The sequence below is a fragment of the Haliotis cracherodii genome, unplaced genomic scaffold, assembly GCF_022045235.1.
Source record: "Haliotis cracherodii isolate W230 unplaced genomic scaffold, xgHalCrac1.p SCAF_5, whole genome shotgun sequence".
Classification (NCBI taxonomy): Eukaryota; Metazoa; Mollusca; class Gastropoda; order Lepetellida; family Haliotidae; genus Haliotis; species Haliotis cracherodii.
Window position 1 is genome coordinate 68,143,080 of NW_027266308.1, and position 23,557 is coordinate 68,166,636.

The window sequence follows — 23,557 nt, forward strand, 5'->3', positions numbered from 1 at the left end:
AATTCACTGTCAATTTTTCAACCATGTTTAGAATTACAAATCTGCTCAAATACGGTTAGAATATTCTATTATTAATAGTATACACACATTCGTAATGTTAATAGAATCTTGTCTATGTACATCACCATAAACATAAATATTCCCTCTATGTACAGACGAACGTCGAGAGACTCAAAAAGGCTAACTTTTTCGTGCATACAGCAAGTTCATATTTGATGGAGGTCATAGGCAAAGGCTACACACAGACTCCACAGAAACTGTCTTTATATACATATATATATCCCGTTACACACAATGTAATATAATGTTGTTTGATAAAATCGATGCAGGACAGTGACGTATCTGTGTCATCCATTAGACAATCACTTGATAACGTTATCACCTTCATGTTGCATACACGGGAGTACCAATATATATGTTAAACATTCGCGCAGTTTCTCAGTTTCTCATTACAATATAGATGCTGGTGAAGAAACACTTATAAGACATGTTATGAGTTCATTATTGAGAATATATTCACCGCCCTGTAACACATTTTATATTATAGGCTAGTTTGTGTTAACTAAAAATACGTGAGAAATTGTTTTGCACCATCGAATAATTGCACACACACACACATATATATATATATATATGTGTGTGTGTGTGTGTGTATGTTCTTATTGTATAAAATAAATAATTCTTCTCCGATAAATAATTACTCCGTGTTATTTCTTCTTTTATTTAAAACATTGACATATTATTATTTTTGCCTCTCCCAAGTTTTTACTGAGCAGCTAACAAACACAACCCTTTCTGGGAATAGTTGCTGTGTGTGACGGTGCATCTCAGTAAGGGACGACGGAGAAGCAATATCCTAACACAACTATCAACAATCTGTTCCTAAATTATTAGATAATTTCCAAAAAGTCTTTGTGGAAGTCATCTGGAGTTGGGAGACTCGACTTTCACACACAATAGGTCAGTGTAATTTATATGAATCGGTGTTTGTATCACGTGACTGATTCAATTACCGTTGTTGGATCATGTTGTGGCGGTTTTTGTGACGTAACATACATTTTCACAGTTTGTATAGGTGCGAGAAAGCTGGATACCAATCAACGATGAATGGCTTATTTTGAAAGACGGCCAGATGAACAGCTGACAATACTTCTTGTGAAATTGGTTACTTTGGCTAATTTCCTATTGGTTATCACGTACACGATACTTAATAAGGGTACATGTGTTAAACTGGTATAAAGTCGCACACTGATTAATAGTATAGTATATTAAAATTACAGTTTTCTTAATATCATAATACATTTCTGAGATCTAATTTTCAGACCTAAAATATACACGTTCTGAACATTTTTCCGTCGGTATCATCGAACATGTGATATCGGAAATATCATTAAGGGTTTGGTCGACACATGTAAATATTAATATATTACAAGATCGATAGATTTGGCTCCGGCGAGGGAGACACCTTAAAGCCGATGTGGCGTGGAATCAGTCAGGAGGGGGATGCAGAGCGGGACAACATCCCGATCCCAGCTGCGTTGTTCGATCAGGCCCAGGGGCCCGGTGTATGTACATCTTACATGTTACAACTGCCAAGCATGACAAGAGAACACCGCCCTTGAAATATTCGACAAAATGCACCTTAAATCTTTAAATTACATTATTTTCTTGATAGGTATTCATATTTTTTTTAAAAATCAATTTAAACCTAAATGCAACTCGACGGGGGTCGAAAATGTAGATTTGACTTTTGGATTATTTGTTTTGGGATTTCATTAATTTAGGGCGTAAAGGTGATATCTCATAGGTATTGTTGAATGTCCCCGGCGTGAAAGCTTTAGGAGACAGTGGAGTGCCCGTACAAAGTAATGTTCAACAACTCAACTTCTGGTCATAAGAATGCAAATATTGATACGTGATATCTGCAGCTGGAGTTTTACATTAGTTCATATCAATTCAGTGACACTGCAAAGAATTAGGTGAATAAGCTTTTGAAATGGAAAGGCGTTTATATTTGACTGGTTTGTGAAATTCTAAAAACCTATCATATCAAGTACCATTCTTCAGTACTTCCTCGCGTGGTATACTTTTCAAGCGTGGTTTAACAACAATGAATAAAAAAAGCTGATAAAACTTTTCCTCCACTAAACACTTAAGACTGAATTTATCCTCGTACTATTCTTAGATGTAAATGAAATAGAAATTACCATACGGAAGGTAGGGCTCATACAAATAATTTGCTCGGCGATAAGACGCAACGCGACACTTGTACTAGAAAGTACAGCATTTCGTTATTGATAACACAATATTTAAATGCACATCATGAAATAATGTACTACTTGAAACACAATACACGCTCACCCGCCTATGGTTTTACGAGACGAGAATCTGTTATTCATCTGTCTTAGTCATCCCAAACAGTTACAAGATTAAAACGTGTTGCAGTGCAAAATGAACAATTGTTGTTGATTGGTAGAGTTATAACAATATGAATATTAAAAAATAATGACATGATGCTTCAACATAAATATATATATCAACAAAACTATGAGTATTGTGGTAAGAATGATATAGAAATATTATAAGCTTACTAAGCCACGGCCGGTGGAAATAATTGTCCATGTGTATGCGGCAGCGACAGCAACAGGACGTCTAAGGTATCACATATTGTCTTGACAGTTCCCACAAACAACGCTAGTCCGTTCCTCAACTCCCTTTCCAGGTGATGTCATAGATGGAAATGTGAAAGGTGTCTTACCTTTAATCCATCGATGCTGCCCGTCTCTTGGACTCTGTACTCCGCTTGTCTCGGGCGCACTTAGTGTAGCTCTCTTCAAGAACAATAAGCAACTTATCTGATTGGGGAACCTCCCAACTCTGACCCGTGACCTCTCGTGTAAACGGCGCATGCGCAGCGGAAGTACGGACGACCGCCATGCTTTCGACAAGACTGCGGTATTTACCGCAGTGTTCTAGGTTTTTAACGTCTTGTAGAGCGACCCAAAGGACGCCTAAGGCAAGTTATGAAATGCTTCCACCCCTATAATTTGGATGTTAGCTTTCGTTTAGATACAGAGTTCTGATCGCAAGATAGAAACCCAAAACAATCCGGTTTCCTGAGAGGGTTTGTCAAAGTCAAAATGACATTCACAGGGAAAATGTACCAATTTGTAAATATATGCCCTTGAAAAACTGTTCACTCGTACAAAAAGGTGTAGCCACGAGCAATAAGCAGTATATTTAACGTGATACGTTTGACTTGTAGGATTACACTTCGACCGAATTCCCACTGCAATAAATGGAAGTGTTCGCGCATATACCGACAGAGTAATCCACCCCACTATTTGGAAGTATTAGGAAAACATGTACTAAAATTGACCTTTGTGATTTGTAGAAAGCTACAGCATAGCGTTTGCACATCTTCTTTCAAACAGTTAACCTGTAAAGATATGAGTTGCTATTGATACAATAGATTACCGATTTATCCCTTTGTAAGGTCAATGTCACATTTTTTCTTGTGAAATGAGGACAGACCTGACTTGACATAGTATAACTGAGTCATGATAGGATCAGACTAAATAGTGCCACAAAGAGAGAGGTTGCATTAGCGTACTACAGTTTACCAGTGTGCAATATATCAGTATTGGGTATATTGATGTTATTACTCAGCATACATACACAATTGGTTCTTAGGATCCTTGTTTTCCCCAGGAAAATGCATCATGCATCATTTTTATATCAGAGCAAACCCAAATAACTGTACAATGTTTATTTCCAAACATTTTACAACTGTGAAAAAATAGTTTCTGTGTTTATTGGAACTACCTATAAGCAAAGGAAAGTGACTGTTTGGCTTGGAAAATGTAGATTACTTTTGACATTATTTTGATATCATTCACTATAAATATGTAGTACAGGTCTATGGCAGGACTCTAATCCATAGCAGATTTTCATTGTTATATGACGTCATACTTGACAGGACGTCACAGCTTCTTGCCTGTGATGACTTCATGAAAGTTTAACATTATTGCCGATAGACACAGTAATCAGTTGAAAACGATGGAGCCATACACCATAGAAAATGAAGGTTTTCCCATGGTAGATTTATGTTGTCAGATGAAGAAACTAGTATTGAAAGACCCTAATGCTGAATCATTTTCAAATGATTTTTAAAAAATCATGACTTTCCTCGGGTTAGGTGCTGAATTCAAAGAAGGGAAGTGTGAAAATATTCAGGATTTTACCGTCAACTCGGCAATGGAGAGGATGGTGCGGAAGGTCTTAGGAAATTATTTCTAGGATGAAGCTTTAGGGAATGTTTTTAAGAAAAGTACTGATATGCAATCCCTGCACCAACAATGCTGTTCCAAAGGGAAAATTATAAAAATAATCTTGAGAAATTGCAGCATTGATCATCGAAAGCCTGCCACTATATATGAATCTATGAGGTTTAGCACTATAGAAATTGCCAGTTATTAATATTATGTGATAATCTGCCATAGATCAGAGTATGCGCCAATATCTGTCCCTATGTGGAATCTGCCATAGATCTTAGAATCCACCACAGATAGTCAGTCCTACCATAGATCTGAGTCCTACATGTAAGTTTTGATTGATTAATGCCACAGATTTGGTGTTGGATATAATGTAAACAATGGAACAAATTGATACAATGTTCCACACATTATGATGTGTATATTATATTGCACAGATAACTTTATTTTTAATAAATCGAATCGTTGAACTGTATATTTTTGAAATACTCAGTTGTCATAACAAAATCTTTATATCCCAGATGCTCTGCGGCAAATGTAATTGATTGATTTATGAGAGATCAAGCACAAGTTGTCTCCCCTCCTCTAACCTCAGTCAATACCACCAGCACTGAATAGCTGTCAGCCACTGCGTATGTTGCCTGATAGACAGGACTTAGTTGAATACTGAATTATTACCTTTCACTTAGTGGCATCAAAGGAGAGACAAATGCAGAAAATTAATTATTGTTCAAAGTTGGACTGTATACAAATATGTATTGGTGTACCCTGATGAGCTCTGGTCGGCAGTGAGTAGTTGCAAACTGGGGATGCTAAGGATGAGTGACCGCTGATCCTGCAGCTGGCTGAGTAAAAATGGACATGCATCAGTTGCTTCGTTTTTGTTCCTTAATGCCTGACCTACCACATTTTTAACCAAAATATAAAAACTCCAGACCTCAAAACTGAAGATAAAGAAAAGTCTGTTAATCAACAGTTACACCTTCCCCTTTCACAACAGCTGTGACAAAGGTTTACAACTAGCTATGGTTGCTGCATACAATTTTGCTTTCCTAGCCTGCCATGCGATCAGATGTTTTATGTGAATTTTCTTTTTTTATCATATTAGTCGAATATTTGGGAATTCACTTAAGGTATTTGATTTACTTGTCACATTTATTTCATTATAATTTCATATTTTGATTAACCTGTCAGTGGTAGAAACTAACTGATTTAGTCAACTAGTCCTTATAATGAAAACATATAGCATACCTCTTAAAATGGCAAATGTCTACTAGTCTTTAAGATACCTGAACTATTTGGCAGTTTGGCAAGGACTAAAGGACTAGTGCCAATTTCTGCCTGTGCATCATCATATCATGCGCAACAAAGACCGCCTCCGTGGTCTTGTGGTAGAGCGTCCGCCCGGAGAGTAGAAGGTCCAGGGTTCGATCCCGGGCCGCGTCATACATAAAGACGTTAAAACCTCGTTAACACCTCGTGCTCAACAACACATTCTTTCATATTTAGACCCGTGAAGATTCCGGGGTAGAATAGGTCTTCAGCAACCCATACTTGCCGTAAAAGGCGACTATGCTTGTCATAAAAGGCGACTAACGGGATCGGGTGGTCAGGTTCGCTGACTTGGTTGATGCAGGTCATCGATCCCAATTGCGTTGATCGATGCTCATGACATTAATCACTGGATTGTCTGGTCCAGACTCGATTATTTTACAGACCGCCGTCATATAGCTGGAATATTGCTGAGTGCGGCGTTAAACAACAAACAAACAAAAAATCTTTCATATTTATCCAAATTGTTTGTTGGTTACTTTATTTAACACAGCTCCAAGCAATATTCCAGCTGTATGTAGGCTGCATATCATGTATTGTAACTTTAAAGAATTGAAGCCAAACACGTCTGAGTCAGCTAGTCTGAACATGTCAATAGACATCTTTTCCAGTCGATGTTAGTGTCAGTATTATGATTAAGATACACATACTAAGACTTTTGCAGTGTTAGAAATTGCCACTAGTCCTGTAGTCTTTGCCAAACTTCCCAATAGTTAGGGTATCATAAGGACAAGTATAAATTTGTTCCTTTTCAAGGGTTTTGCTATATGTTATCATTATAAGGACTAGTGGACGAAAACTGTTAGTTTCTAATGCTACTTTTAGTAGCTACCGGTACTTCACCGAAAGAATTTTGACTAGAAGCAAACTTAGGACTCATGGCAATAGTTGCACACTGTATCAATTTATTCCAATTGATGACACTACGTTTCTGTGTGGATCCAGCAGCATCTCATCAGTTGCCTGTTGTGAGTTTAGTCACCTTCTACCTACAGGGATGTAGTTGCCAAGAGATAGGTCTCACACAGAATGCTCTCCTTGTGTTCATACAGAGTTTACCTAGCCCAGTAGCGAGCTGCACCGGCAAAGATTTCATTGCTACATGCGAAGGGATTGTTGGGTTTGAGGGATGATGTAGACACACTGGTGGCTTGCTGATTTATGGGGGTGTTTAACTTGAGGGGGTTTGCCGCCAACTTGTACCCGAAGACAACTAGCGCATGGATAAGAGACTTTCCTGCGATTAGTCGTCAAACATTGCTTGGTCAAGTGAGTGCACAGTTTACTTAGTACCAGGCTCTGCAATTCGCGGAGGGCGGGAAAGTTGGTGACCTTCTGTTTGGACAGCGTTGTCTGTCGGGTATCCTAACTGCCTGTGTGCAGGGGAGGGGAATGCAGAGATTGCTGGCTTTAAGCTCCACAACACATAACTCCCACTTGCACTTGATAATGGTGGATTTAGGCCGTGGCAGTTGGAATTAATCCCGCTAGGCATCTCATTTGCATAAGTTGTTAGAATTCTTAGGTCAGACTTTGACAATATTTGTAAACCTGGCAACTCTTATTAGCTAGAAGCCCATGCTTTGTTTCCGTGATGTTTGTGCTTGAATATAGGTTCTCGTTAGTGTCCGCCCTCTAGATGGCCCACAACCAAACAGAACAAGATTAAAAGTCTGATTGAGTCGTCTCCTCACACATCGGTGTGCTGGTCACTCCGTCGCTGTCTCACACAAACGTCATTGTTGGCAGTATTGTAGCCAATCCCTACATAAGTCACTACATCTTTACACCTGTTCATGTACACTTGTTCCTCAAGTTCATACCTGCGTGTAATGTGATATTCATCAGTGTATATTTTTTTTATCTACCAGGTAGATGTTTTTAACATTGAAATTGTGCATATCTATAATGTTGCTTTAGTATTAGGTGACAGTGTGATAGTTTATCAAGATATAAATCAAGATGCAGTGTCATGTACTTGCCGTCTTGTTTCTGAAACAAGGAAAGTTTGAGTGTTTGTGCACTCTTGTATGAGAGACCCGAGATTCAATTTGACTGCATGCATGTTCAGCTTGTGTGAGAGAGTGTGTGAGTAAAGAGTTGACGTCACATTGGCTGTTTATGTCCTATAGCCACCAGGTTACGTACTGACTCAGATTAAATACATTATATACTGCTACTAAAAAGTTAAGGACTACCCTATTCTTTCATATTACACAGTCATCTGTCATGCCATGACAGATAACTATGGTAATATGGAAGTATCAGGTGATCCTTAACTTCTTTTGAGTAGTATATGCTGTTGAATACTTTCATTCAAAATGCTGATGTTTTTCAAATGGTGGTAGCAGCCAGGTAAATATGATGCATTGTGTTTGTGTATTACAGATCCTGGTGGCTTTGCCTCAAGAGCTCCGTGGTAAATATATCATCCAAAATTCATTCAAATCCAAAGACCTTCCTCCTGTGACTGTTTGCTTTCAACAGTAGCGACGTATAGGCATACCCCTACCACAAATACTAGAATCCCGACCACCCACTCATTTCCCCTTGGGTCCTTGGTTTTCATCACATCTGAAGTTAGTTGTCAGGAAAAAAGTATCAAAACTTGAATCAAACATTTTAGGGAAAATGTTTGTCTTTTTTTCGCCTGTCCGCTCACCTATGTTATTCAAAAAACAAATTTATAGTTTTGGTTAGGTACCCACAATTTTGAAATGATGACTTCGAGATTAAAATGGTTGTGGTAGAAATATTAATATGAACAAAATAATTCTCTAACTAACAGACTGTTGTTCATTGTCTGAAACGAGCAATATGTTGCCAGTGACATTGAGTTGAGACAGTATCTTAACAAAACACTGTGATCATTAAACAGTTGGACACATATTGATGTTTCTGTCCTATACAATCAGGTCTTACAGTTTGGCTGAAATGGGTTTTTTTTTAGAAAGATGAAAAATAATTCTGAGCAATACGTTTAGGCCACATCAAGTTCATTATTTGTTCCCGTCAGTCAATATCCTCTAATAAGATAATTTGAGTTTATTAATATACATTTTACCTTGTTCAGTATGAGTTACAAACTTCATTCATATTTTATTGATACTTGATGTAAGAGTACACGATACACATGGGACACAGTATCGATACCTATATGTCAGTGACATGTTACAACCCTGTAATTTTAGGCCCAGCAAAATCCTTAAGTTTCACGTTTATAACCATACCAGAGAATGACTTTTTATGACAAGTGTAGACTGTTTATCATTACAGAACAAGATTTGTATATTTATTCAATAAGTTGTTATTGAGAAAACCGTAACAATGGTAACTCAACTCTTTAAAATAAATTCTTTTGTAAAGCTGTATTATTGAATATATTATCTGAATTCCTGTTCCTTGCTCATTTAACAGCTTTGGCAGGCAATTTAAGGACAAAAATCACTTTAGCTTTTGGTTACCCGTTAAAGGCCATAACATTAGTTATGACTATTTGATATGAATTGGGAAAATTTGTAATTGTAATTTCAAAATGTTTACGACATTTGCGATCAGCAGGCCTAGATACATCTCTGTCTTGGGCGATCTTAGTGCTACTATTGTGAGAGCGCGAGAGGTAGAGCAGTCATAGTTCTATGCTAGAATTACTTGGTGGAATGAACCAAGGGGATCCCGGGTTAGAATTGGTCCCCAGCATCCTATGCTGATTGCAAGAGTGGTCAGGCATGGTGACTTAGCTGATGGCATGACAACGTACCTGGACAGTGTGGATCATTGCTCAATGACATCAATCACTGGATTATGTGGTGCTGGCTCAGGGTCGAATATTTACAGACATGTCGGGATATACACACATGCAAACGCGCATGCACACACACACACACACACTTACACTTGAAGCGACTCACTGTTGAGTAAGAGCATAGACATAGAACATTGTTTTTATGATGTGAAAGCAGTGACATTGCCTCCTTGTTTCTTGTCTCGGTTGTGTTTTCAGCCACATCCTGCAGAGCTCTATGTACGCTATGGGCAGCTGTTGACTCGCAGTAAGTTGTCCATAATCAATTTAATTGCATCAATGTGTGTTATAAATCTAATAACTCATTGTGTTAGTAGTGACTGACATGTGCAGCAGTGCACCCTGGGTATATGGTGTAATGGATACGTTTTGAACAGCCAAGTGAATGTATTTCTAGACCCTTGGTAATATAGCAAAGCTCTATGATTTTGCTTCCTCCAATACAACATGTGTTGTGATCTTGTGTTCATGCTTCCTAGTGTGTGTTAAAGTTGACACAGCATATTGACAAGAGAACGCCTGGAACATACTTCCTCAAGCACCCTGCCCCATGCCTTGTACATGATGCTGAGATGAAGCTAACCCGACCAGTACTGTATTTCTTGTCACCAATTAGTGATAGCGACCTGAAAACTTCACTATCTTCAGTAGTGATAAGTACATCCAACAAAATCCTGATAAGTAAACTATGTTTATAACGAGCACGCTTAATTTTTTTTATGGATATTACCAACTGTTTTTCCCCTGTCCATATGCTGTATTATATATATGCTGTAAAAATGCTTATGATGAACTATGGTTATAACAAACAAAATTTAGTGGTCCCTTTAAGTTTGTTATAACCGTAGTTTACTGTAAGTAATAGCTCTCAAAGTTATCCTACCCTTCCCTTTGGTAAGGTTAGCTATGCTAATCAAACATGTCTGGATATAACCTCAAGCCTTAATGTAAAATGAGGTGTTTGCTGGTCACATGTTTATCCACAGGCTCAGTTCCCCACACAGGTACATTGTGTGAACCTCTTTTTTTCTGAAACTGAGCTTCCTCCCCAGTCATTTTGAAAAAAGCTTATCTCTTCTGAAACTACATGGCGTGTGGATCTGAAACATTTTGTGAATTGCCCAAGCTGAGGTGTCTCTAATACTTGCTGACTGACTTCTGAACATGGGCATCATTGGTTCTTCATATTTGTTTTGTTTGTTTGTTGTTTAATGCCTCACTCAGCAACATTCCAGCTATATGACGACACTATGTTTGTTGTTTAACGCCGCACTCAGCAATATTCCAGCTATATGACGGCGGTATGAAATGAAACTTTTTATAATCTGAACTGTGACATTTGTCATGCTGTGTGACGTCCCTGTTCTTAGACTTGTCCCAAGATACTGGGCATGAATAAGAGGGAGATCCTTGGATGGAGCAATACTCCAACTCGCAACCACTGGTTGGGTGAGTGAGTTAACATTTAACGTCGCATCAATATTATTTCAGCCAAGTAGCGACGATCAACCACTGGTCGGCCCGGTTTGGACTCATGTTACAGAATACCAGCATATGGTTTCATAAAATTGCTGTCTGTTGAGTAAAACATGGTCCAAAATGTAGCCTGAATGTCAAAGGGTCCTTGTTATAACCCTAATGTTAGTAACAGAAAGTGAAGGGTATCCCTTGATTCAAATACTATAGCACCAACTCTGAATGACCACTCACTCACTCTCTCACTCACTCACTCACTCCAACACTCACTTACTCACTCACTCACTCCAACACTCGCTCACTCTAACACTCGCACACTCCAACACTCACTCACTCCAACACTCACTCATTCACTCACTCACTCCCAACACTCGCTCACTCCAACACTCGCTCACTCCAACACTCGCTCACTCCAACACTCACTCACTCCAACACTCACTCATTCACTTACTCACTCCAACACTCACTCACTCACTCACTCACCCACTCACTCACTCACACACACTCCAACACTCACCCACTCACCCACTCACTCACTCACACACACTCCAACACTCACTCACTCACTCAATCACTCACTCACACACACTCCAACACTCACACTCACTCACTTTCACTCACTCACTCGTGCGAGAAATCCTGAACACAGGATCTGTAACATCAATAAGTATTCTATTTATTCACATTACCTGATTTCCTTCTGTGATGTGAACCCTGCACCTAGACATGGCAGCTAATATTACATATTACGCGAACTGATCAAAGGCTGCATTCTTAAGAAGCTACAGCATGATAATAAGGAAGATTAGGGACGGATGATGTGACTTTGTCCCTGTTGCCGTATCAGTTGTGTTAATTACAGATGGCCAACTAGTTGGTATATATAGGCATGACTTGTTGAGTGATAAAGACGTGGGTTGTTGATGTTTTCAACCATCAGCCATGTGTGGCTGCCTGTCCATCAAAAGACATATATATCTAGGACAGGTGAAGATGGGGGTGATTCTTCCTCGTTGACACCTGAGGACTGTTATCACTTGTGATAACATGATGATATGTTGGCTGCACATTATCAATGCATGCATTGATAACGTGTCATTCCTTGAAATTGCACCATATGTGAACAGGCATGTAGCACAATAGAACCAATTATTGATTTGTTTGGATAAACTTGATTTTGTCACAGGTTAGCATTGAAACACCTGCTTAGTATCTGTGCAAATTATGAATATCGATTTATTTGTTATCTGTCGTTAATGGCTAAGCTATTTCTTGGTATTGATAATAGTACTTATTGGAGAAAGATCAATGTATGATTAGTTTGTGAAGCTGGGTTGGAAGAGTTTAATGTTTGAGAAAAGAATTAGCATCCCTAAAAAAACAACCAGGTATTTGGGTCTTATGTTTTTTTACTTTTCATTTGACTTCTTGGAGTTGTTCTACTTGTTGAGGAATTTTTATTTCATGAAGCGTGGGTGGTTGTGTGGGTGTTAAAGCAATCAAACAGTAAACCGCCACAATCAGGTTTCAGTCACATGTTTTGTTGAAATTGTAATGGTTTTTTTACCACCAAACATTCAAGTGCTTTCAACTAGGGTCATTATATTGATGGCCATTTTGATTATCTATTACTTATGATCTGAGATTAAAGCTGTGGAATATCGAGCTGTCATATGTTCAATTTTGCAATTATGAAATCGTTAGTGATATGTATAATCAATATGCCCTTGACTTTATTGTTGTCTTTCACTGTTGTGTTTCAGTCGCTCGCTGACATCACCAGGTGGATTGGTGCCAGTTAGAACCTTCAAAACAACATCTATCCGATGTGAGTACCAGCCTGCACTGCAGCAGGGCCTGGCAGGATAGGAAGTGGGCTTCTGTCATTGTAATAGCATCATTGCTGGCAGAGTGCTTCATGTCACTGTATTTCCAATTCAAATTTGAAATCTTATGTGAGGGTTATAGGCCTATGGCGATGTACACATGTCTATTTATTGACTGTTGACTTGATGTGTTACAGATGAGGAAATGAGAGTAGTGAACACTCCGCCGTTTGCGGAGTCTGTAACTGAGGGAGATGTGCGGTGGGAAAAAGGTGGGTCATATTATCTCCGCCATATCATTTCTCTCTCTCATGCACAGGCTATATATCTTCATATACCCACAGTCATATCTTCTCATGCACAGGCTATATATCTTCATATACCCACATTTAAATCTTCTCATGCATAGGCTATATATCTTCATATACTCACATTCATATCTTCTCATGCACAGGCTATATATCTTCATATACCCACATTTAAATCTTCTCATGCACAGGCTATATATCTTCATATACCCACATTTAAATCTTCTCATGCACAGGCTATATACAGGTTGATGCATGTCATCATATCCCAATTGCGTGGATCAATGCTCATGATGTCAATCACTGGATTGTCTCGCCCAGACTCGATTATTTACAGACCATTGTCATATAGCTGGAATATTGCTGAGTGCGGCGTTACACAACAAACAAAGGTAAGATGTGTCGAGGGCAAGTTGACATCCAAAGAGGGTAGGCCTCCTCAAAGCATTTGAGAGCTATGTGTGACCCTGATCTCAATGCTAAAGTTTGGCTACAAATTGGAACTGAGAACAGAAAATGTAACCATGGTAAACAGTTTTGTCATGTTCAAGCTGGATGAGCTACAGACTCTGAAGATTAGTGAAAAAGGCTGACACTAGTCCTCTGGTCTAGTCTTGAAAATACAAATTTCTAAGGATGGTTTTGTTACTTTAAGACCAATGACTTTTATTTCAGCTGTTGGCGATTTCGTAAGTGAGGATGCTGTTGTGGCTGAGATCGAGACCGACAAGGTATGTATTGATGGTCAGGGATATATCTAGACCATTTCCAAGACAGATAGTTGGTGCCAAATCTTCAGCAAATGTCAGTATTAATTCCCAAAATGGAATGAACAAATAAACAGTATTTGAAGAAGCAAACCTCAAACACCCCATGACCCCCTTTGATTTAAAACACTGTTATTTACAAAGTTTTGAAATCCAAAGATTAAACTAATATTTGAGAAAGCCTTAAGGGCCGTCCTATATTTGTTATACATGCTATATGTCACTCATTCTCTCAATGATGGCACCAGTCCTATAGTCCCTGCCAAACTGCCTAATAGTTAAGGCATCATAGGGACAAAAGGACTTTGCGATGTTATTACGAGGATTGGGCAACTAAAATATTAGTTTCTATCACCTTCTCTGTCCAGACATCCATCCCTGTGCATGCCCCAGTGGCTGGCATCATCGAGGAGTTGCTTGTGGAGGACGGCGGAACGGTCAAAGCAGGACAAGGACTCTTCAAGATCAAAATGACAGGTAAGATACCACTGTCAGTATTATCTCAATGATCCCCATATTGAATGAACTAAATCTCCTTATTATCATTGGGATTCCCGGTCAGACTAAATGGTGACCCAGGTTAGATTTGGTGCCAAGTAATTGTTAATTCATGTAACAGGTGGTCAAATTTTGACTGGGTTGACAGCATGTCTTCGTACCCGGACAGTGTAGGATGCTGCTTTTAATATCAACCTCTAGGCTGTCTAGCCAAGACTTGATTATTGTTGTAAGAGCCGATTGATTTAAGGAGCAGGATGTAAAAGCTTGTCTTGTCTCCATGACAGCAGGCCATTACATGGCTCGACCCATGAACACCCGAGGGAGAATAGATCTTCAGCAACCCATGCTTGTTGTAAGAGGCTACTAACGGGATCGGTTGTTCAGGCTAGCTTACTTGGTTGATACATGTCATCGCATCCCAATTGAGTGGATCAATGCTCATGATGTCAGTCACTGGACTCGATTATTTACAGATCTTCATCATATAACTGGAATGTTGCTGAATGCGGCATAAAACAACAAACACACAAATTACATGGCTGTAATCTAGATGACCCATGTCAGCAGGCCATTATATTGCTGTAATCTACATTCACTACAGCATTTGCTTTCTTCAGTGTTTGCGATTCTTTTCCACCAACAGTGTAATTTTACCAGATCTGAAAATACTAAACAAGATTGGCTGGATCATGAGATTAATTTTGAAGTCTGATGTAAATCTTTTCATTTGTAGGCGATGCCCCTCCCCCAAAAGCAGCCAAGGCTGAAGCTCCTGCACCAGCTGCAGCCCCTCCTCCCCCTCCCCCTCCACCCCCACCATCAGCAGGCCCCATACCCAGCACCCCACCCCCAGTTCCCCCCGTACCCAAGGCCCCTCTGACCTCCACCCCAACCTCCTCTATCAAGGTGACCCCGTCAGCCGCCCTATCACTGGACATGGGCTCTGGGGCGAGAGGAGAACAGAGGGTAAGTCCACATCTACGTCATTCTGTGGTTGAAATAGGTCCCCAGCAGCCCTTTATGTTCGTTGTAAGGGCTGACTGGAACATGGAATTGATGTCAGGCTCTGTGACGTAGGGGCAGTGGGGTAGCCTTGTTCTTAAAGTGTTCGCTCATAATGCCAAAGATATGGGTATAATGTGTGAAATCTGGTGTCCCCTGCCATGATATAGCTGGAATATTGCTAAAAGTGGCGTAAAACAATACTCACTCTGTGACATAGCTGGTGGTATGTCTTTGCACCCTGACAACATGGGACACTGATTTTTCTGGTTTGTTTGGTCCAGACATGAAAGGCCCATGTCTGGTGTCCCCTGCTACACCAAATTCACACTGGTCTGAGACTACTACATTGTGCTGAGGACAAGTAACAATCCAATGATGGTCGTCCTGATTGACTTTTGACGAGTAGCAGTTGATTGCTATAGTTCTGGACCAGTTCTCAACACTTCAGTTTTGCTACAAGTTGGAACTGAATCAACCAAACAGCCATTGTATATATATAAGAAAGTGTTATCCCAATATGATGTTTCTTACATTTGACCATTTTCTAAATGGCCTTGTGTGATCATAGCTTTCAGCCATGGGAGCTATGCCAATTTACACTGTCAGAAGGGTACACTACGTTTGTGATATAGACTTCCAGTTGTCAGACTTTCATTTTGTGGAAACCTGAGTGGGTTAGATCGCTGACTTTGTGTGCTGGCGATTAGGTGTCTCACTAATTTTTGTCTTGTTTAAGTAGAACTAACTACAAACTCTGACTAGTGAAATATGTTTACACTAGTCGAACTAGTCTTGTATTTCTGAGGCTGTGTTGACCATTTCAGGTGAAGATGAACAGGATGAGGCTGCGGATCGCCCAGAGGCTGAAGGACGCTCAGAACACCTGTGCCATGCTTACCACCTTTAATGAGATTGACATGAGGTAGTATAGCCCCGGGCCCTGTTCCACAAAGCCATCTTAGTTGTATGATGATCGTCACTTCCATAGTTTAACATAGACTTACGAACGTCGTAGCATGAAGATCGTTCTGTGGAATTGGGCCCAGGAAGACTTCTCTCTTGTCATGCATACTCCACTACACAACATGTGGTCTCTATATCATTCCTTGTGACTATCCTTATGTTTACCTGGACTTAATTCTAGTGTGTCCTAGATAACCTAAATGGTATTTTATGTGCATATTAGCCTATGGGATGTTCTTTGTATTTTGGGGGCAGTCGGGTAGCCTGGTTAATGCATTTGCTCGTCACCCTGAAGACCCGGGTTCGATTCCAGACATGGGTACATTTCTGGAGTCCCTCGCTATAATATTGCTGGAATATTGCTAAAAGCAGTGTAAAACCATACTCACTCTCACTCTTTGTATTTTGAAATTTGAGGACATGATAGTAGCGCATTGAAGGGTCTGTGATGACATGGATAGTAGACCATTGAAGGGTCTTGGTTTACATGGATAGTAGCCCATTGAAGGGTTTATGATGACATGGATAGTAGCTGATGGGATTGTATTTAAGGATGTTCTTAGAAGCCCATTGTAAGAGTTGTAAGTTTAAAGCTCATCGAAAATTATAACAAATTATTTTTGTTCACCACAAATGTAAATATTTTAAAGGAACTGACCCCTCCTTACTTCCTCCATGTGAGACCTGTTACAGAGCACCTGCTGTGGACCTTGTTTTTACAGCAATGTGATGGGCATGAGAGCCCAGTTCAAGGAGGCCTTCCTCAAGAAGTTCGGGATCAAGCTGGGATTCATGTCGGCTTTCGTTAAGGCATCAGCGTTTGCCCTTCAAGATCAACCTGTGGTTAATGCTGTTATAGACGATATGGAAATTGTGTATAGAGACTATGTAGACATCAGTGTGGCTGTGTCTACACCCAAGGTACAACACGGAACACACAAGTGTGGGGATCAGGGAGTGGTGTCAGCAATTTGGTTGGTGGGGGTGGTTAGGGAGAAAACAGGCGGGGTGGGGGCAGGGCAGGGCAGGGTGGGGGTGGGGGCAGGGCAGGGTGGGGGTGGTAAGGGAGAACACAGGGGTGGGGGCAGGGCAGGGTGGGGGTGGTAAGGGAGAACACAGGGGTGGGGGCAGGGCGGGGTGAGGGTGGTTAAGGAGAAAACAGGGGGGTTGGGGGCAGGGCGGGGTGGGGTGGGTGTGGTTAGGGAGAAAACGGGGGGGGGGGGGGGGGGGGGGGGGGGGCAGAGATGGATGGTGAAGAGTGGTGAGTATGGGTTTGGCAGGGTGAAAAGGGTGTAAATTGATTTGTTTGTTTTAGAGATAAGGGAATTTATGAAGAAAATATCAAAATCAAAAACGGCAAGATAAATAAAAAAATGTATGCAAAATTATGTCCAATACTGGTTTACATAAGTCAAATTGTCAATAAATACTGTTATATATTGTATATTGCAAAGTTAGCTACATGAATGAATCCATTTCTGTGATGATTTCAGGGTCTAGTTGTTCCAGTTATCAGAAATGTGGAGAGAATGAACTATGCAGACATTGAGAAGACAATCAATGACCTTGGAGAGAGGGTAGGTCATGTCAGTCAGGTCATGGAGACTAGCGATTACTAAGCTGATACACTTAGACATAGATTCACATGGTAATTGTTTAATGGAGAAGTGATGTGCCCTCCGATAATAATTGCTTTATAGAGAAATACCATGTCTTCAGACAATTATGTTTTTTAAAGAAATGACCTGTGCTCAATTCCACAGAGGAATCTGGGAGCTATCGTAATCCCATGTTAAAGTGAGGGAGTTAGGATCATCTTAGCGCTAAAATCAAAAGTAATTGTTCTGTAGATGAGTTAGTGAAAGACTCGTTGCCTGTATTATACAGAAATGAGAATGTTGTAATGTTCACTGACATCCTAGACCTTGGTGTTATTCTGCAATAGCAAACACTGCAGTTGGGGCTGTCGTAGATTGAAATGCTCAAAATAACTTCAAGCTTTTATGTCTGATATTAAATCAGGTGTTTTGTGACTGTTTCAGGCAAGAGCGGGTAGTCTGGCTGTAGAGGATATGGACGGTGGTACCTTCACCATCAGCAACGGCGGGGTTTTCGGCTCCATGTTCGGCACCCCCATCATCAACCCTCCCCAGTCTGCCATCCTCGGCATGCATGGAGTCTTTCAGCGGCCGGTCGCCTTGGAAGGGAAGGTAATAGGATCTCCAATGTAGACGCCATCGTAACTTGGGCTGTTGCTGTCATCATTTACCATCAGTCTTCGAAATTGGCACTAGACAGCTAGCACACGACTACTAGAATGTGCTGAGGACAAGTAAAAATCCAATGATGTAGTCCTTATTGACAGTGGCATTTGAGGGCGATAATTCTGAACCTCTTCTCAAAACTTCAATTTTGCTACATATTGGAACTGACAGAAAATGTAAACATGGTAAACATTCGTGTGAAATGTCAAAACAAATTTCTAAGGCTGTGAAAACTACTTGGTTGCTTGATATACCAAGCCACTTATACCAAGGCAGTTGATTGCAATGCGCTGTCACATTATTTTGCTGTGAACTGTGTGGCTGGGGATGTATCTGCTCTCCTCCTGTTAAGAGCCCACTAATGTAGGGATAGATCCGGGGCCCTATGTGACCCTAATAATGTAGGGATAGATCCGGGGCCCTATGTGACCCTATTGTAGGGATAGGTCGGGGGCCCTATGTGACCCTAATAATGTAGCGATAGGTCAGGGGCCCTATGTGACCCTATTGTAGGGATAGATCCAGGGCCCTATGTGACCCTATTGTAGGGATAGATCCAGGGCCCTATGTGACCCTATTGTAGGGATAGATCCAGGGCCCTATGTGACCCTATTGTAGGGATAGATCCAGGGCCCTATGTGACCCTATTGTAGGGATAGATCCAGGGCCCTATGTGACCCTATTGTAGGGATAGATCCAGGGCCCTATGTGACCCTATTGTAGCGATAGGTCGGGGGCCCTATGTGACCCTATTGTAGGGATAGGTCGGGGGCCCTATGTGACCCTATTGTAGGGATAGGTCGGGGACCCTATGTGACCTTACTGTAGGGATAGGTCAGGGGCCCTATGTGACCTTACTGTAGGGATAGGTCAGGGGCCCTATGTGACCTTACTGTAGGGATAGGTCAGGGGCCCTATGTGACCCTAATAATGTAGGGATAGGTCAGGGGCCCTATGTGACCCTAATAATGTAGGGATAGGTCAGGGGCCCTATGTGACCCTAATAATGTAGGGATAGGTAGGGGGCCCTATGTGGGCTAATAATGTAGGGATAGGTTGGGGGCCCTTTGTGACCCTAAAAATGTAGGGATAGGTCGGGGGCCCTATGTGACCCTATTGTAGGGATAGGTCAGGGGCCCTATGTGATCCTATTGAAGGGATAGTTCGGGGGGGGGGCCCTACCTGCTTGTGCCCACTTGTGTCCCCCTAATGCTGAATGTTGTTGTTTCAGGTGGAGATCCGCCCCATGATGTATGTCGCCCTCACCTATGACCATAGACTTGTAGATGGGAGAGAGGCTGTCCTCTTTCTGAGAAAAATAAAATCCGCAGTTGAGGACCCCCGAGTTCTACTATTGGACTTGTAATATACAAGCAAATGTGTTGTAGAAATTTATTGTGCCTGATTCTTATGGAGGAGACTATATTCCGGAGAATGCATTGTGTTTTGAGAATCTCTGAGGAGCATCTACAGCTGTCGCAACATCGCTGGTCTCGCACCATCAGCCTCGCAGCACTGACACAAGCCACAAGTCTGTGTATAAATGTGTGTTTGATGGTTTTATTATTCTGTTTCACATTTCAACAAATACATTTAATTTTGAGGAAATATTTATTTGAATAAATTATCTACTTATTTGATATGTTTGATTGGCTATGTGACAAATATTGATTTGCTCTTTAAGTTTTTTATGGCTTTATGCTATTGATAATAAAGTATTATATATCAGAATATTAAGGCTTACTTTACGATACATAAAACGTGGTGGATTATATTATTTCCACTGATATTTCCATTCAAGTGCTCATTAATCATCAATAGTTATTCAGACAGAAATTCAATTGATTATTTAAGATATGGAAAATTCAATGTCCGTTTGAGATTTCATGGACTATGCATGTTTGAGTTGGGCTATGTCGAATGCTCTGTGTGATGAGTGAGTCAGAGTGACCTTTACTCCTAGGTCATGGTGACCTCTTTCCAGGTCACAGTATTGGTGGCAGGTAGAAGTCGTACTGTTTCATGTGTGGGCTCATCCATGTGATTGATGTCAACATCAGGTATATTTTCTAGCAGTAAACTATTTTAGTTGTTTATTTCTTGGTATTTGTTGTATTTTGTACCATAAACACGGCTGAGATAAATGACAAGGAATTGTGGTTTTGTTTTACCTGTATTCAAGTGTTCTCTTGAAGGTGTTGAGGTCTGGTTTGGATAGGACTGCTTGGTCTGTCAGAATGGGACTGCGAACTCTGCTGATCGTTAGTTCTCTAGGTCCTGAGCAGCCTATGCTGGTCCTAAGTGGTGATTCTGGGTTAGTCTTGGTACCCAGCAACCTATGCTGGTCGTAAGAGGCGAAGAAATGGATAGTGTCTTCAGGATCTGTGAATTGGTTGATTGTGTGTCGTCTACCAGGCAGGTTGGATCGTTGCTTACTGGATTGTCTGGTCCGCCCTCAAATATTCATATTCTTGTGATCACACTTATTTAATTAAACAATATATTGCAAACATATTCTGTGATATATGTTTTTTCACTTTCTTTATGAGGTTGCACAGTTCACTGGTGAACTATGTATTTCATGCATTTATACAGGGAGATGTAGTCGGTGTTCCTAGAAATGAAAATAGCAAAAGAGTCATGTATTTCTTGTTTTGTTTGTTTATTGTTTGACACCAAACTCAGCAATATTCCAGCTATGTGACGTTGACCTGTAAATAACCTAGTCTGTACCAGACAATCCAGTGATTGGCATCATGTGCATCGATCTATGAATTTAGAATACATGCCATGCATAAACCGAGCCTGACCACAGATCCCGTTGGTCGCCTCTTACGACAAGAACAGTCATCTCTTAGGACAAGTTTGGGTTTGCTGAAGACCAATCCTAACTCTGATCATCTGATATACACCTGTAGATGCTTGTTAACAACAGGACGCAATATGGGGTATGTGTGGACTAACACTGTATCCTCTTCATAGCCAAAAGAACTTTATATTTACCAGATTCAATCTTGTACTTGGGTGTGATAACTGATTGTCAGACTTGCCACAGTTGTCATGGAGCAACCCATGCTTGCCGCTAAAGGCGACTATGCTTGTACGTAAGCGACTAACAGGATCGGGTAGTCAGGCTCGCTGACTTGGTTGATGTATGTTATCGTATCCCAATTGCGTGGATCGATTCTTATGATATCAATCACTTGATTGTCTGGTCCAGACTCGATTTTTTTTACAGACAGTCGTCATATAGCTGGAATATTGCTGAGTGTCGCGTTAAACAACTAGCAAACAAAACAGTTGTCATGGCATGACAGATTAATTACAATAAGACGAAACAATGGGGGTTCTCACTTCTTTTGAGTAGTGTATGTTCCCAGTACGCGTGGAAGATGACCTGAGATGTATCGGGTGGAACCGTTATGTTTAGATGTTCTCGACGCTGCATCGTCGGTTGTCATTCGCTAGCTTATTTCTTGAAGTGTGTTCGCGTTGTCTGGACAAATAGCTATCAGCCGCTGAGAAATGTGACGCGAGGCGTTTGTGTTTACTGAGACGCTGTGCACTTAACAGGTAAATCTTCAGTGTCATCGTCTGAAGAGATCCCCGTGTTACCAATGAGATAATATATGCTGACAAACAGGCAACACGCGATTTTGAGCTTAATCGAAATAAGAAACGAGCTCCCTTGTAGGTTAGAGGAATGTTATTACCGTCAAGGATTCTGACCATATAGTTGATCCCTGCATCGTGTTGTCCATGTTTCACTGTATAGTGGGGTACCCTATTCGTTTAATTGCTTCAGTGAGATCGAGAGAATCACGGTGAAACGATTTTTATGTTAATACTATATTTCTGAAATCAGTAGTCCGTTATCTAGTATTACGTGACCAATACGATATTTTTTCCAGAAGTCACTCTCGCCATGATTCAAATTTGACAAAGAAAATGGAATAAGATCAAAAATATCTTTTTCAATTTTGTTTCATCGGTTTTGGCAATTTCAAGATTTTTGTTTAGGAATATGAATGGTTAAATGTAGTCTGTAGGATGCCTACGAGCAGAGCCGATGGTTCTTCCGGCCTAGGAGATTCCAGAGGTCACCACTGTCCGACCCGAACGTCTTTAATAGTAGTAACCTGTCATTTTGTGAAAGGTGCCGAGCATCGGTCTTGAATGAGAAGATAAGTGTCCAGTACTGAGGTAATGTATGTCTGGCGTTACTGGCTGTTCAAACGAAGCAGTAGAGATGAAGGCATGCTTCGGTCGAAGAGAATGTCGCCCACCTACTGCGTTGACATCGGACTGTACTTAAGTCGAAAAACAACTTGCTCGTTTCATTGACGTGCCTGTGTGTATTTCTGTGCCTAAGACGATTGGGTGGGGTTGTCGTACCCGGGGACGGCGCGAGGGCCATGCTGGTACAAGCCTATAGTTATACAACTCAAAAGAAGTTAAAGAACATCCGACTTTCTCATAATGCTACTTAATTTGTCATCCCGTGGAGATCAAAGAACCGTGTGTTCTTTAACCCCTTCAGTAGTATGCATCGATTTTGGATAAACGATTTTAATATGAACGATTTACGTAGTTGAACTTGTATGTTTTGTTCGTGTTTTTATATAATAAGCAACTAGAATTTTAGCGGAGGGATCCAGATACCGGAAACACAATTGTAACTTTTTTCAAAGAGCACACTGGAATCATATCGGAATTTATCTCGCCTTGACCAAGTATAGGGGTGTTTATTGCCAGGTATTTTCAGCTAAGGTGAGCGGCTAGCTATTTATATACTACCCGAGTTGTCGCCTGTTCGAGAAACATTGCAATTGGAGTGGACACTTAACACTAATGCTTTATTTACAACTTCAAATGTAATTAAAATCTAGATACAAGAAGTATCTTCATATCAACTAAAACGTTCAGATTTATTTACAATTTTACTTTTACTTGCAAAAATGATATTACCTTCTTTAATTAATTACGTTTAATAAATACGTTTCAATGTCTTAGGAGGACAACTCATAACTGACCAC

At 40.5% G+C, this 23,557-nt stretch overlaps 2 protein-coding genes across 2 annotated transcripts in view; one reads left to right on the forward strand and one right to left on the reverse strand.

The window, feature by feature from the left end:
- The window catches only part of LOC139442899 (homeobox protein prospero-like), a 31,991-nt gene extending 29,270 nt beyond the window's left edge, over window positions 1-2,721 (reverse strand). Inside the window, exon 1 of the mRNA XM_071223807.1 lies at window positions 2,592-2,721. Coding sequence (XP_071079908.1) covers window positions 2,592-2,622 — 31 coding nt within the window. The 5' untranslated portion in view covers window positions 2,623-2,721. The remainder of the gene's footprint in view (window positions 1-2,591) is intronic.
- Window positions 2,722-2,919: 198 nt separating this feature from the next.
- On the forward strand, window positions 2,920-20,617 carry LOC139442308 (dihydrolipoyllysine-residue succinyltransferase component of 2-oxoglutarate dehydrogenase complex, mitochondrial-like). The gene is made up of 13 exons (XM_071223099.1): window positions 2,920-3,016; window positions 7,995-8,025; window positions 9,610-9,658; window positions 12,651-12,715; window positions 12,911-12,985; window positions 13,697-13,752; window positions 14,157-14,265; window positions 15,023-15,255; window positions 16,119-16,216; window positions 16,980-17,178; window positions 17,751-17,834; window positions 18,300-18,467; window positions 19,753-20,617. Exons 1-13 carry the CDS (start codon window positions 2,936-2,938, stop codon window positions 19,885-19,887), a joined length of 1,383 nt encoding a protein of 460 aa, XP_071079200.1. The 5' UTR covers window positions 2,920-2,935; the 3' UTR covers window positions 19,888-20,617.
- The last annotated feature ends 2,940 nt before the right edge of the window (window positions 20,618-23,557 follow it).

What these genes read in the sequence shown, in the direction of transcription:
- LOC139442308 (XM_071223099.1), top strand. Translation starts at nt 2,936, where the DNA reads ATGCTTTCGACAAGACTGCGGTATTTACCGCAGTGTTCTAGGTTTTTA. An exon ending in CGACCCAAAGGACGCCTAAG is followed by an intron (nt 3,017 to 7,994) that starts GCAAGTTATGAA and finishes TGTGTATTACAG; the next exon opens with ATCCTGGTGGCTTTGCCTCA. An exon ending in CGGTCGCCTTGGAAGGGAAG is followed by an intron (nt 18,468 to 19,752) that starts GTAATAGGATCT and finishes TTGTTGTTTCAG; the next exon opens with GTGGAGATCCGCCCCATGAT.